Below are 17200 nucleotides of genomic sequence, written 5' to 3'. Positions count from 1 at the left end.
GTAGCTGGGACTACAGGCGCCCGCCACCTCGCCCGGCTAGTTTTTTTATATTTTTAGTAGAGACGGGGGTTTCACCATGTTAGCCAGGATGGTCTCGATCTCCTGACCCCGTGATCCGCCCGCTTCGGCCTCCCAAAGTGCTGCGATTACAGGCGTGAGCCACCGCTCCCGGCCCCTTGCCTCACTTTTATAGTTTTGTAAGGATTGTATTGTAGGCAGGTAGGAAATGCACTAGAAATATCCTTAATTGTACCTTTGAAGTTTTCTTGGCCGGGCACAGTGGCTCACACCTGTAATCCCAGCACTTTGGGAGGCCGAGGCGGGTGGACCACAAGGTCAGGAGTTCGAGACCAGCCTGGTCAATATGGTGAAACCCCATTTCTACTAAAAATACAAAAATTAGCCAGGCGTGGTGGCAGGCGCCTGTAGTTCCAGCTACTCAGAAGGCTGAGGTAGGAAAATAGCTTGAACCCGGGAGGCGGAGCTTGCAGTGAGCCAAGATTGCCCCACTGCCCTCCAGCCTGGGTGACAGAAGGAGACTCCATCTCAAACAAAAAGTTTTCTTACAGTAGTTTTGTTAATTAAATTTGGAGAATGACACTTCCCCTCCCCTTGAAAAAACCTTATTATTTCTATTGTTCACCTTTTGATAAGGCATAGGAGCAAATCTTTGTCACCCAGTAGCCATCCCAGTAAAACCAAAGATAGTTTAGGCATAAAAGACATCTTATTTTTATTGTTCTAAATTTAGAGCATGATAAGGGAAAGACACAGTTAAGTTAAGGACTGTCAGGTGAGACAAGACATGAGCATAGCATAAATCTTTTTAAAACAGGAGATACATGTATTTTAAACGATATTTTAGAACCGTACCAATACACAGCAATAATTTTTAGGAACTTAACTTTTTACAACAGAAACTTTTTCTCAAGATCATGCAAGTGTTTACAAGAGGCACAGGGAGTTAACAGACTATTTTGGTGATATAAATAAAACTCTGTTATCTGAGCATAGAATAACTTGATCATTTTTTTAAAAATAAGCCCTACTTGTTTTTATATCCATTTAACAATTTGTAGCAAAGGATTTATAAGCCTCTATTTTGTAAATAAATTCACTAACATTGAATATATCTTACTTTTTTTGCCACCTATACACTTTTTAAAGTGAATGTTAATATTCTTTATGTGTATGTATTTAGGCAGATATAGTACATAGTTCTCTTAATAATAAAGTTAAAGGCCGTAACATTAATTTTAAGATATAATTAATCTCAATAGCATATTAAGTGGTATTTGTTTTCATATGCATATGTGTATATATATTACATTTTTAAAACTTAATATACCATTGTATATATTCCCATGCCATTAGACTTAATATACATACTATCTGTATATATCTCCATGCCATTTAATGTATCTCTACGCAGCATTTTAAATGTTTTCCATAATATTCTATTATGCCTGTGTTATACTATCTAGCTATTCCTTTGTTGTTAGAGGAAGTTAGTGGTTTAAAAGCAAGGACTTTGGAATCAGATTGCTTGGGCTGGAATTTTTTCTCTGCCACTTACTTTCTCAGCAGTAAAATGGGGATGATAATAATGTGTATCTCATGGACTTGTTGTGAAGATTACATGAATTAGTTTCTGTGAATCTCTTAGAACAGCATCTGGCACATAGTTATTGTGTAAGTGCTGTGATGGATGCCTTTGTACATAAATCTTTGTCAGAGTATTTCCTTAGAATTTTAGAAAGAGAACATCTTGGTCAAAGAATATGAATTCTTAGACTGAGGCAGGTGGATCATGAGGTCAGGAGTTCAAGAACCAGACTGGTCAACTAAAAATACAAAAAATTAGCCGGGCGTAGTGGCGCGTGCCTGTAGTCCCAGCTACTTGGGAGGCTGAGGCAGGAGAATCGCTTGAACCTGGGAGGCGGAGGTTGCAGTGAGCCAAGATCGCACCAGCACCATTGCACTCCAGCCTGGGCAACAGGAGTGAAACTCCGTCTAAAAATAATAATAATAATAATATTTATTAACACCCGCAACCTACATTGACTGTACATAAGACTTTGTCCTGCAGGTGGCTTCCTCAAGCAAACATTGTAACCAATAGAGAAGCAGCTACCACTCATATTAGCTGGGAAAGAAGAATGTTTGTTATTTTAGTAGTGTTTACAGTGCCTTGTTTTAATATATGCTTAGACCAGAATATGAAGTGGATATGGTCTTGCTGCTTTAAATTTTTTTTTTTTTTTTTTTTTGAGACAGAGTAGCTGGGACTACCGGCGCCCGCCACCTCACCCGGCTAGTTTTTTTTGTGTGTTTCTTAGTACAGACGGGGTTTCACCGTGTTAGCCAGGATGGTCTCGATCTCCCGACCACGTGATCCGCCCGTCTCAGCCTCCCAAAGTGCTGGGATTACAGGCTTGAGCCACCGCGCCTGGCCTTTAAATTTTTTTTTTTTTATTTTGGTATCACATCATGGCAGCCACAGAGTGACTTTAAATATGTTCAACAGGAGAAAACCGAGGCCCAGGTGTGAGTACCAGGCTAGCACTTGGATACGCAGAGCTACTTTTCTCTTTCTCAGCTGCTTGATAAAACCGAGACTTTTAGGACTGTAGCATCTGGATGAGAAAAGCAATCCAAATGTTCTAGAAACATGTAACCTGCCTGGTATGTGATTATAAGCTGCAAATAAAGAATTTAATTATATTTATTAGATCAGTTTTAATAAGATAAAGTAGTTTTTAGGCTAGTTTTGTTTTAAATGAGAATTTTAATGCTTAAAAGACTATATTTCATTTACTTAAAATTTAGCAAAAGACAAAAATATAATTTCCTAATGATGCTGAATGAACTATATTATATTTGTATTTTATATGATGTGGGTTATATAGGAGAAAAATGGCATGTGGCTCCAAAAGAAGTGGTCAGAATTTTCAGGCCTGTTTTGTCAAGCCATGGATATAACAGAAAAAAAAAAAAAAATCTGTTAGGAAGCACCAGTGAGGTTCACAGACTCATGTTCTGGAAGGTACATACCAATGGTAAAGGGAGACCAAAAATTAGAGGCCTTAGTTAATTACTTAGTGTCAGCTTCTTATCTATAACATGGGATATGAATATCTATCGATAGTGATACCATGTAGAGTTATTATACATAGTTAAGTCCTAAGTCAAATTATTAATGCTATTAATAATCTTAACTCCATGAATTTACATACCTTCTACCCTTTTCTCAGTTAAGCCTTCTGTTTCCTGGTAAATAAGTTGAACAGTTTCCCAAAGGTGTTAGCAACAGTAACCCTTTTAGTTATTTAGGAGTCCAGGATCTTGTGAGCGACTCTTTGCTAATTTGCATGGTCACCAGTAAATGGTTCTAGAAGGGCATTTATGCCTTCATTCAACAAATATTATAGTGATCAAACTCTATGTGTAAAATCAGTGTCTTGATTTAGGTAGCCCCAAAGCAGACTAGAGAGAAAGTTGTGGTTTTAAGTCGTTTGAGAAGTAGTCCCAGAGAGCTCTGTGGAGTTAGGGAGAGAGGGTGATCATAGGTGTATAGTGGATTACCAATGTGGGCAACTGAGGTTCAATCCTGCTGGGGATTCTTTGAGGGATTTTGTGGTACCTGCCTCCGAATTGTCCCACCAAGGGACAAGGATGCCAGGTTTTTTATCCACCATTGGTTGAAGGTCATTTCTGCGGTGTAAACTTTCTGACACTTTGGACTTGTACCACACAGGGGCCTGCAACCAGAAAACACCACTGGGCAGAGAGCCCTCGCAAGTTGTAGGTGGTAAGTTAACAATTGTGTTATAATGGTGGACTGTTTTTGTATGTTGTTACAGAGAGCACAATTAATATTGGTAATAAATGGTAAAAGTGAAAGATGTTTAATATAAATATTTTTCCATAGGATTTTCTATTGCAGCAGACCATGCTACGAGTGAAGGATCCTAAGAAGTCACTGGATTTTTATACTAGAGTTCTTGGAATGACGTAAGTCAAGTACTTAGTGGCACCTTAATGTTTAAATATATAGCTTTGCAAATCTAGAGAGTGTTTTCAGACCCATCTTAAAGTTTGTTTCAGAAGTAACAGAAGTTCTTTTGGCCAGGAGTCTGTGATTAGGCCTGGCTGGACGGGGCTTCTCTCTTAAGTTCTTTTTCTTCTCTATCCCAGCCAGCCTGAAAGGGCAAAACAAGACAAAAATAGTTGCATTTTCTCCAGCCTCCCTTCTCTGAGAGCTCCCAGCTAAATCCTTAATGTATTCAGACCACTTTTGATGTTCTGGCCACTTTTAGCCTCTTGTTTACTTCAGAAAAGTTATAGATAATAAGGACTTACTACTCAGAAAACCAATGGGTTTACTTAAAAGTGACCGTCTGTTCCATTTTTCTAGGCTGTGTTTTCTTTTGCTCAACAGGTCATATCCACTGATCTTGCGATCCTAAAGCATATTTATTTGTTTATTTTTCTTTTTTTCTCCAGCTTTACTGAGGTATATTGAGAAATAATTTTGTCATATTGTTGATTTGTTTCCCTAAGTTATGTGAGCATTTTGTTTTTGATCATATAGATATATGAATAATAAAATAATCTTTAGGCCAGGCGCGGTGGCTCAAGCCTGTAATCCCAGCACTTTGGGAGGTCGAGACGGGTGGATCACGAGGTCAGGAGATCGAGACCATCCTGGCTAACACGGTGAAACCCCATCTCTACTAAGAAATATAAAAAACTAGCCGGGCGAGGTGGTGGGCGCCTGTAGTCCCAGCTACTCGGGAGGCTGAGGCCGGAGAATGGCGTGAACCCGGGAGGCGGAGCTTGCAGTGAGCTGAGATCCGGCCACTGCACTCCAGCCTGGGCTACAGAGCGAGACTCCGTCTCAAAAAAAATAATAATAATAAAATAAAATAAAATAATCTTTAAATTTAGTGCCTAGATAACCTCCATTCACATTGAGAGAAAAATTTAAGTAATGTATGTCTATATTTAGAAAATTTGACCAGTTCAGAAAAATACAAAATGAAAAGTGATGGCTTCCCTCCCCAAGTTCTTCTCCCCAGAGATAACTGCTGTTCGGTTTCTTATTTTTTTTTTCTAGAAAAAGGTATTATGAATATATTTATAACATATTTAAAGGACAAAATGAAAACAGATTTATTGAACACTTTGCCAGGCACTTCAAATGTTATTTTGTTTAGTCTTCACATCAGTCTTAGGAGGTAACTTTTATCCCCATTTCACAGATGGAAAATGCAAAGCTTAACAAGATGGAGTTACTAGCTGCAAATCCCATGGTTGACATATGGCAGGGCTGGAACCTGTATCCATTGTCTGATGGGCTCTAATGTTGACTTTGTGTGTGGAACCCTCCTACTGGAGGGTACAACTTGGGTACAAGTTGACAGTAAGCTGGAAGATTTGCACAGCTGAGAAAAGCAAGTTGCAACAGTTTCATTTCCTTCAGTCCCGTCTGATTGGTCCATAAGGGTTGTGTAGTCTGCTTCAGTAGGTGCAGAGATTGTTTTTCACAATTGGAGTATTTGAAGTGTTTGATACTTTATTATAAACATGTTAGAGTAAACCTTATTTGTGATAAGTCAATGCAAGGATCTAAGTGGGCCAAAGCATATTATATAGCAGTGATAATGAAATAAAAGATTGGAAGCAGAACTCTAGAAACTTACCATTTGCTATATGCTTCAGCCATTTGCTCTTATTGATTATGAACAAGGTCATCTTTGAGCATTTAATCCTGAATAATCTAAAGAAAATCATATATGCATTCTCATGCCACCTTACTCCTTGCCAAATAATCCTACACTATTTAAAGTCACTTAAAGTTCAGGACTTCAGTTATCTTTCTTAAAACCTCAGGATTCATAATTCATTCACTCTTTCTCTCCTATCAGTCTCTTCTACTGTCTCTTTCCCCTCAGAGAAGCGTAAGTCTTCTCTGTTCTAGAATATTCCTTGCCCTCTGCTCCCTTGCCCACCTCCCCATTGTCACTGTCATGCTTACTACTGTTTTACCTGCTCACCTGCCATTCTCTCTCCCCAGTACGGTATAATCCAGCTGATGCTTTCCCATGCTGCTGACATTGCTCTCATGGGACCTTTCCATATCTCATGAGCTTTTCTTAGTCTTAATACTGTTTGATCTTTCTGCAGTATCTGATCCTGTTAGCCACCTTACTGTTGACATTCACGTCTTCTGTGATATTAGTCTGTCCTTCCTCCTTTCTTACCTTAACTTCCTTTCGTAGATGTTTTGGCATAGTAAGAACACAATAAATGTGTTTATTTAACTGAATGATATATTTATATATGTGTTTGTATATGTGTATATATATGAAATAACAAGGTTCTTTATATTTTTCACTACAAATAAACAGAATTATCTTTTGGAGATAGCCATTTCTATTTATTAACAAGTACCATAATTTCAGCTAAATGTTATATTTAAATAATTGATGAATTATAGAAGTTTTTATTTTTGTATTTCAAATAGTTACAGATGCATTTTTAATATTTTTCACTGACTTTTCCTCCTGCTTCTTCCATTAAAGTAGGCTTACTACATATAGCTCTTCTTTTTAGTAAAACTTGAATATTAAGTTATGTTGATTATAGTGTGAATTAGCCTTTCCTGTTGTTAATGATCCAGGCTTGTTGTTTTTTCATTGCAGGTTAATCCAAAAATGTGATTTTCCTGCTATGAAGTTTTCACTCTATTTCTTGGCTTATGAGGATAAAAATGACATCCCTAAAGATAAAGAGGAAAAAATAGCCTGGGCGCTCTCCAGAAAAGCTACACTGGAGCTGACACAGTGAGTATGAGTTTCTGTATTTGTATATATTTTAGATTTTTTAAGGTAGTTTTTAAAAATCTTTTTTGTTTTGTTTACTTACCAGTATAATTCAAACCAGGTCTGCCTAATCACTTCACATTTGTAATAATATATTGAAGTGTTTTTCCTGCATCTTTTGATCTTCGTATTGTTCTTGGGCAAATGAGATCTTTTTTTTAAGAGACAGTCTCTCTGAAGCCTCTAACTTCTAGGCAGTCCTCCTGCCTCAGCCTCCTGAGCACCTTGGACTACACATGTGTGCCACCACACCCAATTAATTATTTTTGTTTGGTTTTGGTAGAGGCATAGAGACAAGGTCTCACTATGTTGCCCAGGCTGGCCTCAAACTCCTGGCCTCAAGTGATCTGCCCGCCTCGGCCTCCCAGACTGCTGGGATTATAGGCATGAGCCACCACGCCTGGCCCATTTGTCTTTTAGATAGAGAATATAAGACCCTGAAATTGTAAGATATTTGCCTGATTGTCACTAACTAATGTTTAGGTACTATAATTAGTCTTTCAGCATCCAAAAATTTATTCTTTTATTATTTTGCTACATTTTTGATCTAGAAATGTGATATCATATGTTCCTTTAAAAACTCTTCAAACCATTTTGTAATAATTAACATTCAAATTTGATATTTTTATAACATGAACACTTAAAAATGTAGGCAATTTCTTTACGTTGTTTATCTGCACACTTTAACAACTACCAAAAGAGATTGGTTTCAGAATGTGTGATTTCTCGTGTGTCCCTTGATTCAAAATAAAGTTTTGGAATCAGGCAGACTTAGATATGAGTCTGTGACTCTAAACAAGTAAGTGGCAGTTTCATCAATAAAATGGAGATGTTCACATCTAGCCCATGGAGCTGTTTTAAGGGTTTAAATGAAATATAAAGTACTGAGCACAATAAATGAGCATTGTTATTATTCTCATTATTGTTCTTGTCCAGTACCTGTATTTACTGTCTCCTTAGCCTAGTTAAAATCATACGTTGCCCATTTGTCCTTTCTATAGTTGAACACTTAATATTTTTGTAGCAGGGGTTAGGCCAATTATGTAAAGTAGCATAGAAACATGGTAAGATTTCAAAGACGTTACTTTCTTTTCAGAATATCTATTCCCTAGGACATTGTAGCTATGTTTTCCTTCCTTTTGTAGCAACTGGGGCACTGAAGATGATGAGACCCAGAGTTACCACAATGGCAATTCAGACCCTCGAGGGTTTGGTGAGTTTGCCTGTGTGTATGTGATATATATAGATTTGTGTGATTTTGTATTACGTGTACAACTATGATTTTAATAAACCTAAAACATTAATGTCCTAATTAACTATGATCAATTTATTAGAGATATGATTATTTTTATTTTCCACAAATAATCTTATTTAGGAGTTGTTTAATTTCAGAGTCTCGATCTAAACATTACATTTACTGTCTCACCATGATTTACTTTTAAGTCTCAGAATTAATTTCCAGTAGACTTTTTTTTTAAAAAAAGGCTATAGTTAATACTAATCCCAGTTTCTGCTAGCACATACACTTCTGTCTTGCTCTCCAGTCTCTCAATCAAGACGACAGTATTGCAGGCTTCAGCTGGCTGCTGTAGTCAATGCCAACCACAAACCTATTAAGTATTAGTAAATGATTACTGTTTTTTGGTGTAGATTATTCTTAACTGATTAGACTGTATATGAGCTGATATTGGTTAATTTTAAATAACTTATAATTCAGGGCAACTAATTAACTACTTATACCCAGCCCATTAGACCTATATTTGTTCTTTAACATATTATAGATTTTGAACCTACCTAAGTCTGTTCCTAAGTGCCTTATGTTTTGAAATAAACAAGTTCTGGAAGCTACTTGTGGTACTTGGACACCCTGTGTAATTATTTCTTCCTTCTCTCTGCTTTTTTCGGGGGGTACCACGTAAGGTCACATTGGAATTGCTGTTCCTGATGTACACAGTGCTTGTAAAAGGTTCGAAGAACTGGGAGTCAAATTTGTGAAGAAACCTGATGATGGTGAGTCTACTATTTACTGTGTTCAGGCCTGTAGTTAATATTTACTAAGCATCAAGAGACGCCACTGTTGTAGTAAAACCCTTTTGGCTACGAGTAACAGAAGTCTCCATTTCAACCAGATTTTTAAAAAAGAGAAATGCTTGGAAGAATATCCGGGTATCTCAGGTAACTGAAAGACAGCAACTAGGGTGGCTTTCCAAGGGACTAGACACAGGACCTGGAGAGCCATCAAAACCCTAGGCTCCCTCTCCCGCTCCCCGACCCCACCCCTTTCTGTCATTGGCCACCAGCTTTCACTATCAGTGTGTATCTTTCCACCCAAAAATAAGTTCCTTAAAGTCAATTTTATCTGATGTTCATATAACGACACCAGCTCTCTTTAGTTCATAATTACATGGTGTTTCTTTTTCACCTTTTACAACCTTTGTATGTCCTTATGTTTTAGGTAGGTTTTTTGAAATGGCATATGTATGGATTTTGCTGGGTTTACATGTATTGTTATTATTTTACTTAGATCTCTTTTTGAAATATTTCAAATTAAAATTGAAATATTGAATATTTCAGAGTCTCAGTCTAAACATTTGAAATATTTCACTGTTTAATTTCACCTTTTTTTTTTAAATTTAAGTATTTAATAGCCAGTGCTGGGCGAGATGGCTCCCGCCTGTAATCCCAGCACTTTGGGAGGCCAAGGCGGGCGGATCACAAGGTCAGGAGATCCACACCATCCGGGCTAATATGGTGAAACCCCGTCTCTACTAAAAATAGAAAAAATTAGCCAGGCGTGGTGGCGCATGCCTGTAATCCCAGCTACTCAGGAAGCTGAGGCAGGAGAATTGCTTGAACCTGGGAGGTGGAGGTTGCCGTGAGCCGAGATCGCGCCACTGCACTCCAGCCTGGGTGACAGAGCAACACTCCGTTTAAAAAATATATATATATTTAATACCCAAATCTTCTCCCCAATAGGAAAGGAATTTGCTTCACTCCATCCTCATTGTGTCACTATTACCTAGAGTGGGATAGTATTGATTTTATTTTTTAAAGATAATAATAAATACATCAAGGTGTTTGATCACTTTTTCTTCATTTATCTCTTGTAGTGTCTCCTTTGAGATAGGATCTCACTCTCATCCAGGCTGGGGTGCTGCAGTGGCACTGTCATAGCTCACTGTAGCCTTGAAACTCCTGGGCTCAAACAGTCCTCTGCCTCAGCCTCCTCCTAAGTAGCTAGGGCCACAGGCACATGCCACCACACCCAGCTAATTGTTTTATTTTTTTTTGTAGAGATGAGTTTCTGCTACGTTGCCTAGGCTTGTCTCAAACTCCTGAGCTCAAGCGATTCTCCCACCTTGGCCTCCCAAAGCACTGGGATTATAGGCATGAGCCCCTATGCCTAGCCTTTTTAGCATGTTTTGGATTTTTCTGTTCTTTTATTTAAATACCTCAACCAAAATGGTCTTTAAAGGGGTTTTTGTTTTTGTTTTTGTTTTTGTTTTGAGATGGAGTTTCGTTCTTGTTGCCCAGGATGGAGTGCACAGTCTCGGCTCACTGCAACCTCCACCTCCTGGGTGCAAGTGATTCTCTTGCCTCAGCCTCCCAAATAGCTGGGATTACAGGCATGCGCGGCCGCACCTGGCTAATTTTGTATTTTTAGTAGAGATAGGGTTTCTCCATGTTGGTCAGGCTGGTCTTAAAATCCCAACCTCAGGTGATCCGCCTGCCTCAGCCTCCCAAAGTGCTGGGATTACAGGTGTGAGCCACTGCACCTAGCCCTTTAAAGGGTTTTTAAGGCAAAACTTTTGAGATTCTGTGTAACTGAGAATGATGCCTTTATGTCTGAAGGACAGTTTTATCGAAAAGCCTAGGTTTAATTTCCTTCTGTCTTGAAAATACTCTTCCATTTTCTTTTTGCATATGATGTTGCTGTTGAAAAATCTGTCAATCTATGTTCCTTTGTATATTCTTCTGTCTTATTCTAGAAGCTTTTTATATTATTTCTTTGTCCTCGCCTGCATTCTGGGAGATTTCCTCAAACTAGAATACCAATTAGCTAATTTTCTCCCAAATGTGTCTGTTCTGATATTTAATTCATCTATTTTTTTTTTTTTTTTTTTTTTTTTGAGACGGAGTCTCGCGCTGTATCACCCAGGCTGGAGTGCAGTGGCGCGATCTCGGCTCACTGCAAGCTCCGACCTCCCGGGTTCACGCCATTCTCCCGCCTCAGCCTCCGAGTAGCTGGGACTACAGGCGCCCGCCACCACGCCCGGCTAGTTTTTTGTATTTTTAGTAGAGACGGGGTTTCACCATGTTAGCCAGAATGGTCTCGATCTCCTGACCTCGTGATCCACCCACCTCGGCCTCCCAAAGTGCTGGGATTACAGGCTTGAGCCACCGCGCCCGGCCTAATTCATCTATTTTGTTCTTAAACACCTGTTATAATTTTGATCTCTAATTTTTGCTTAGTTTCCTTAATATGTTCTTATTACTTTTTTTTGAGATGGAGTCTTGCTCTGTTACCCTGGCTGAAATGCAGTGATGTGATCATAGTTCACTGTGATTTCAAACTCCTGGGATCAAGCAATAATCCACCTCAGCCTCCCGAGTAGCTGGGACTACAGGCAAATGCCACCATGTATGGCTAATTTTTTGTTTTTTGTAGAGACAGGGTCTCACTATGTATCTCAGGCTGGTCTCAAACTCCTGGCCTCAAATGATCCTTCTGCCTCAGCCTCCCAAATTATTGGGATTACAGATGTGAACCACCACACCCGGCTGGTCATTACTTTTTCATGTTTAAATAGTCCCTGGGACTGGACATGGTGACTCATGCCTGTAATTGCAGCACTTTGGGAGGCCGAGGCAGGAGGATTGGGAGGATCACTTGAGGCCAGCAGTTCAAGGCTGCAGTGAGCTATGATTGTGCCATTGTATACCAGCCTGGGTGACATAGCAAGACCTTGTTTCTACAAAAAGGTTTTTATAAATTATCTGGGCATGGTGGCACATGCCTGTAGTCTGTATGCCTAGCTACTTTGGAGGCTGAGGTGGGAGGATTGCTTGAGCCCAGGAGTTGGAGGCTGCAGTGAGCTATGATCACACCATTGTGCTTCATTTCAGTATGAGTGACAGAGCAAGACCCTGTCTCCAGAAAAAAAAGCGAAAATAGCTCTTGGTCCGTTATTCTAATATTTCTTCTGTTTGAATCTATAATCCATTGCTTTGGGGTTTTTTTATGGTTATGTTTCTCAAATTATTATTTTGTCCTCTCAACTTTTTTCCCCTGCAACTGTTCACTATTATAATACATCAAGCAGTGTGAATAGGAGGATGGCCAGATCCCTGTCCTTAACCACCCACATGATCTCAGGACAATGGGCTGGATAAGCCTAGACCAGGGATTCCTAGGCACCTAGAAATGAGACTTAAACATTTCACCTTCCACAAAACAACTCTTCAGGTCGGATCTTCCCACTTCATCCCTCAGGGAAGCAGTGTTAGTAGGAGACACTTCCAATAGTATTCCCTAGCCCTGGGCATGGAGAGAGGGCTGGGGATATCATTTGGCCCTACACGTTTTTCTCAGTTTCTCACAAGCACAAGGCTCCTGCACTGCCCTTGTTTACTGCTAAGGACATCTGAACAAGCGAGAGGGCAGGTGCTGATGCACACGGCAGTGAGGGAGGAGCAAAAACAAAACTCTGTTCTCCCACAGCCATTATGTACTGCCTTCTGGTCCAGGCCAGAACTACCACCTCCCACACAGCCCAAGTTAAAACAGTCACCCCACCCCATCCTCACCCATTCTCCCCAGCCGTCACCAGCAGGATTTCTTTCTTTCTTTCCTTCTTTCTTTTCTTTTTTCCCTGCCTCCCTCCCTCCCTTCCTTCCTTCTTTCTCTCTTTCTCTTTCTCTCTTTCTTTCTTTTTCCTGCATTTTCCATCTGTGTTCCTCTAGGATTTATACTGGGATACTGGGGAAAGGAGCCAGAGATAAGAGTCAAACCAGTTCAACATATTGGTCCCCAAATAAATTTCTGAGGTCACATTTTTCCATTTAAGCAAATAGCTCTGACATACTAGACTGTCAATCTCAGTTACGAATTCCTGGGAGAAAGACTCTCGCAGAGCTTGGGTTGCCGAGGATAGTGTTTAAAAGGGTTTGTATGACCCAAGTATCTGGGTCTTTTGGTTGTGGGGGTAAGCCATGCTACCAGCTCCCTTCAGCACCTCCCTATTTTCTTTTTCTTCTTTAAAATAAGACAATTTCTGTAACTACTGAACTGGTAGCATGGTATCATGAAGGTGAGGCAAATGCCTGATACCTAAAAGATGGAGCCAGTCCCACAGTTTATTTCAGGAGGGCTGGTATTTGCAATGTGTGCAAGATAACATTCTAATCATTATGAAAAGTATGACTTTGGGTGACACTGACAATAAGAATTTTTAAAAATTAAAACTGTAAACAAAATAATGTACTTCATTAAAATGCAAAGTAAATTTTTAATTAATAAAAGTTTTTAAGGCCAGGTACAGTGGTTTGTGCTTGTAATCCTACCACTTTGGTAGGCAAGGCAGGAGGATTGCTTGAGGCCAGGAGTTTGATACCAGCCTGGGCAGTACACTGAGATCCCGCCTCTACAAAATCAAAAAATTAGCCAGGCATGGTGGTGTGTGCCTGTGGCGTCAGCTACTTGGCAGGCTGAGCCCAGGAGATCAAGCCTGCCTTGGGCCGTGATCGTCCCATGCACTCCAGCCTGACATTCAGAGCAAGACCCTGTCTCAAAGAAAGAAAAACATTTATATGGTGTTTTCTTTTTCAGTCTTTTCAATAATGAAAAATTTCATTTCACAGGTAAAATGAAAGGCCTGGCATTTATTCAAGATCCTGATGGCTACTGGATTGAAATTTTGAATCCTAACAAAATGGCAACTTTAATGTAGTGCTGTGAGAATTCTCCTTTGAGATTTCAGAAAAGAGGAAACAATGTGATTCAAGATATTTACATACCAGAAACATCTAGGACTGATGGATCACTGTCCTGATTCAAATTATGCTTCAGTCCATTTCCTCTTCCTATTTCAGATGTTCTTTTTCGCCTAACTGTTCAGTCATTCTGGTTTTCAAGTAATGCGTTATCTTATGTCCTTGAATATAGTTGTATAACTTTACTTTTTAGGTAATATTAGAACAGTTCCCTTCAGAGGCTGCATTTGCCGCCTTCTGCCTCCTAAATATTACTTCTCTTCAAATCTGCCTTTGAATCATTTAAAAAAAAAATTAACATGTTTTTGTTGTGGTTGTCTTCTGGGGTTTCAATTCCTCAGAAACAACTTTTTTCACAATGGAAAGTAAAGAACACTGAAACAGTATTCTTTCAGTAAAGTACAAAGTGTTTATTTTATAAGAGAGAAGGTACTCTTGAGAGCAATTCAAAATCATGCTGACGAGGATACTGATAGAAAAAGTAATTTCTTCTTATTATAAAGTACATTTAAAGTTCAAGGACTAACCTTATTTATTTGGGAAAGGGGAGGAGGAAGGAAATGATACGGTACCCAGACACCGAGCTAGGCTGCAGCTTTATCTCATTTAATATTCCCAGCTATCGTGTGAGAAAGAAAGCAGGCTAGGCATGTGAAATCACTTTCATGGATTATTAATGGATTTAAGATGGCATAAATCAGCTCAACTCAAGATTTCATAATCATTTTTAGTATTTAGATTGTGCCTCAAAGTTGTAGTACCTCACAATACCTCCTCCACTGGTTTCTTGTTGTAAAAACCTTCAGTGAGTTTGACCACTGTGCTCTTGGCTCTTGGTCCTGAGTACCGTGGTGAGGGAGTAAACACCAGAAGTCTTAATACAGAACTGCTCTAGGGACACCCAGTGATTCCAACACAAGTGGTGTTTATATTTCTCATAAGGAGTCTTCCTTACCCCAAGGTCTTCATGGTGCCAGTAGCCATATATGATAAATTATGTTCAGTGATAACCTAGTTATCAGAAATCAGCTCAGTGGTCTTCCCTGCCATGATTGACATTTGATGGGTTTTTAAAAATCAAAGTGATTTTGAAAATCTCTAATGGCTCAGAAAATAAAAACTTCCAGTTTGTGCACGACTATATTTAGATTTTTCTCTAGACTCTAGTGGAAGACCTTTGGAAAGGGCATGCCAACCGCGCTTGTACTGCTAGAAGCACTTTACGTTTCCTTTCTGGGTGAAATGGATTTATGTGAGTGCTTTAAACAAAGAGCAACACTTATAGACTGAAATAAAATGAAACTTCAAATAAGACTATGTTTAATTTGTAAACCTTTGTCCATCATGTCCTTTCTTTAAAAAAAAAAAAAAGAGCTCCCCTTAGGGAGTACTGAAAGGATTTGAAAAGGCTTGTAGGCTCATTCTGAACAGAGAACAGTTGTGATTCTGTACAGCCCGTAAAGCAGGTAGTATCTGTGGATCAGGTGGGAAGAAGAAAGTGAATAAGGAATAAAGGATTGTGGCAGATAAAGTGCAAACAGAATATCAAAAGGTAAGGAACTTATGAAGACCAATTTCACATGTTGAGTACTAGAACTGACAAACAGGAGGGCTAATACATTCACAAATTCAGTAATTTAAGCTTTATTTCCAAGGAAAGAAGCCTTATCCACTTGCTAAGTAAAACTTTCCAAAAGATGCCCTTGCTCATTCTTTAAATTCATTCCTATATGCATTTTTTTTTTTTTTAATTTACATTTGGCCCTTGAACAACATAGGTTTGAACTCTGCTGGTTTATTTATACAAGGATTTTTTTTTTTTTTAAGGCAAATGTGGGTTGAAAATACAGTACACAGGCCGGGCGCGGGGCTCAAGCCTGTAATCCCAGCACTTTGGGAGGCCGAGACGGGCGGATCACAAGGTCAGCAGATCGAGACCATCCTGGTTAACACGGTGAAACCCCGTCTCTACTAAAAAATACAAAAAAACTAGCCGGGCGAGGTGGCAGGCGCCTGTAGTCCCAGCTACTCGGGAGGCTGAGGCAGGAGAATGGCGTAAACCCGGGAGGCGGAGCTTGCAGTGAGCTGAGATCCGGTCACTGCACTCCAGCCTGGGCAACAGAGCTAGACTCCGTCTCAAAAAAAAAAAAAAAAAAAAAAAAAAAAGAAAATACAGTACACAGAGGGCTGACTTTTCATATGCCAACTGTGGGACTTAACTATGCACAGATTTTGGTATCCATGGGCAGTCCTGGAACCAATCCTCCACATACACCGAGGGACGACTGTGTATGGTAACACTATGCCTTGTTAGGGAAAAGAGCAATTCACTTCCAAATTCACTTACCCGAGAAGTTGTATGAAAGTACAAAGTAGGTCACAAGAAGTAAGCTTTCTTATTTTCCGTGATCATGGTCAATGTAAAACCAGTCAGTCTGCTATGAACCCTACATAGCTAAGGCTAGAACCGTTACAATACAGGTGATTTGAATGAAGAGCAGATGGTTGAAAGGGAATCACTTGTGGCTTTTCTACACAGTATTTTGACCAGGATTGCATAGAGTGTGTCTTAGTTGAGGCAGTTTTAATAAAAATACTGTAGACTGGGTGGCTTAAACTACAAACAGTTATGCCTCACAGTTCTGGAGGCTGGGAAGTCCCAAGATCAAGGCACCAGCAGATCCAGTGTCTGATGAGGACCCACCTCCTGACTTGTAGACAGATACCTTCTCCCTGTGTTCTCACACATCCAAGATAAATCATCTCTTAAAAGGGCAAGAATTCCATTCATGAGGGTTCTACCCTCATGACATTACCTCCCAAAGGCCCCACCTCCAAATACCATCACACTGAGTATTAGGCTTAAACATATGGGAGGGAGCCACAGGACACAAACATTCAGTCCATAGTACAGTATATATAAATCTCAGCCATACAACTGATTATGAAGAGTGTTATATCGGTAAGGATGCTTGCTATTGGCAATAAGAAAAAAAGCCAGCTCTGATATAGCAAGCACTTAAGAGATTCTAAAATGGATTGGTCGGCCAGGCGTGGTGGCTTACGCCTGCAGTCCCAGCACTTTGGGAGGCTGAGGCAGGTGGATCACTTGAGGTCAGGAGTTCGAGACCAGCCTGACCAACAAGATGAAACCCGGTCTCTACTAGAAATACAAAATTAGCCGGGCATGGTGGTGGGCACTTGTAATCCCAGCTACTTGGGAGGCTGAGGCAGGAGAATCATTTGAACCCGGGAGGTGAGCTGAGGTCACACCATTGTACTCCAGCCCGGGCAACAAGAGTGAAACTTTGTCTCAAAAA

At 39.7% G+C, this 17200-nt stretch overlaps 1 protein-coding gene across 5 annotated transcripts in view; it reads left to right on the top strand.

The window, feature by feature from the left end:
• GLO1 (glyoxalase I) overlaps positions 1-15212 on the top strand; it is a 32635-nt gene extending 17423 nt beyond the window's left edge. Inside the window, exons 2-7 of one of the 5 annotated variants that reach the window (XM_011986634.1) lie at positions 3758-3811; positions 3932-4014; positions 6708-6848; positions 8033-8100; positions 8808-8897; positions 13749-15212. In XM_011986634.1, coding sequence (XP_011842024.1) covers positions 3953-4014; positions 6708-6848; positions 8033-8100; positions 8808-8897; positions 13749-13837 — 450 coding nt within the window. In that variant the 5' untranslated portion in view covers positions 3758-3811; positions 3932-3952 and the 3' untranslated portion in view covers positions 13838-15212. The remainder of the gene's footprint in view (positions 1-3757; positions 3812-3931; positions 4015-6707; positions 6849-8032; positions 8101-8807; positions 8898-13748) is intronic. The other 4 variants (XM_011986630.1, XM_011986632.1, XM_011986631.1 and 1 more) reach the window with 4 other exon arrangements.
• Positions 15213-17200: the final 1988 nt, after the last annotated feature.

Source organism: Mandrillus leucophaeus, unplaced genomic scaffold (assembly GCF_000951045.1).
Source record: "Mandrillus leucophaeus isolate KB7577 unplaced genomic scaffold, Mleu.le_1.0 Scaffold3, whole genome shotgun sequence".
In the NCBI taxonomy this organism is placed as follows: domain Eukaryota; kingdom Metazoa; phylum Chordata; class Mammalia; order Primates; family Cercopithecidae; genus Mandrillus; species Mandrillus leucophaeus.
The sequence above is the reverse complement of the archived record's forward strand: the minus strand, read 5'-3'. Positions and strand labels throughout refer to the sequence as shown.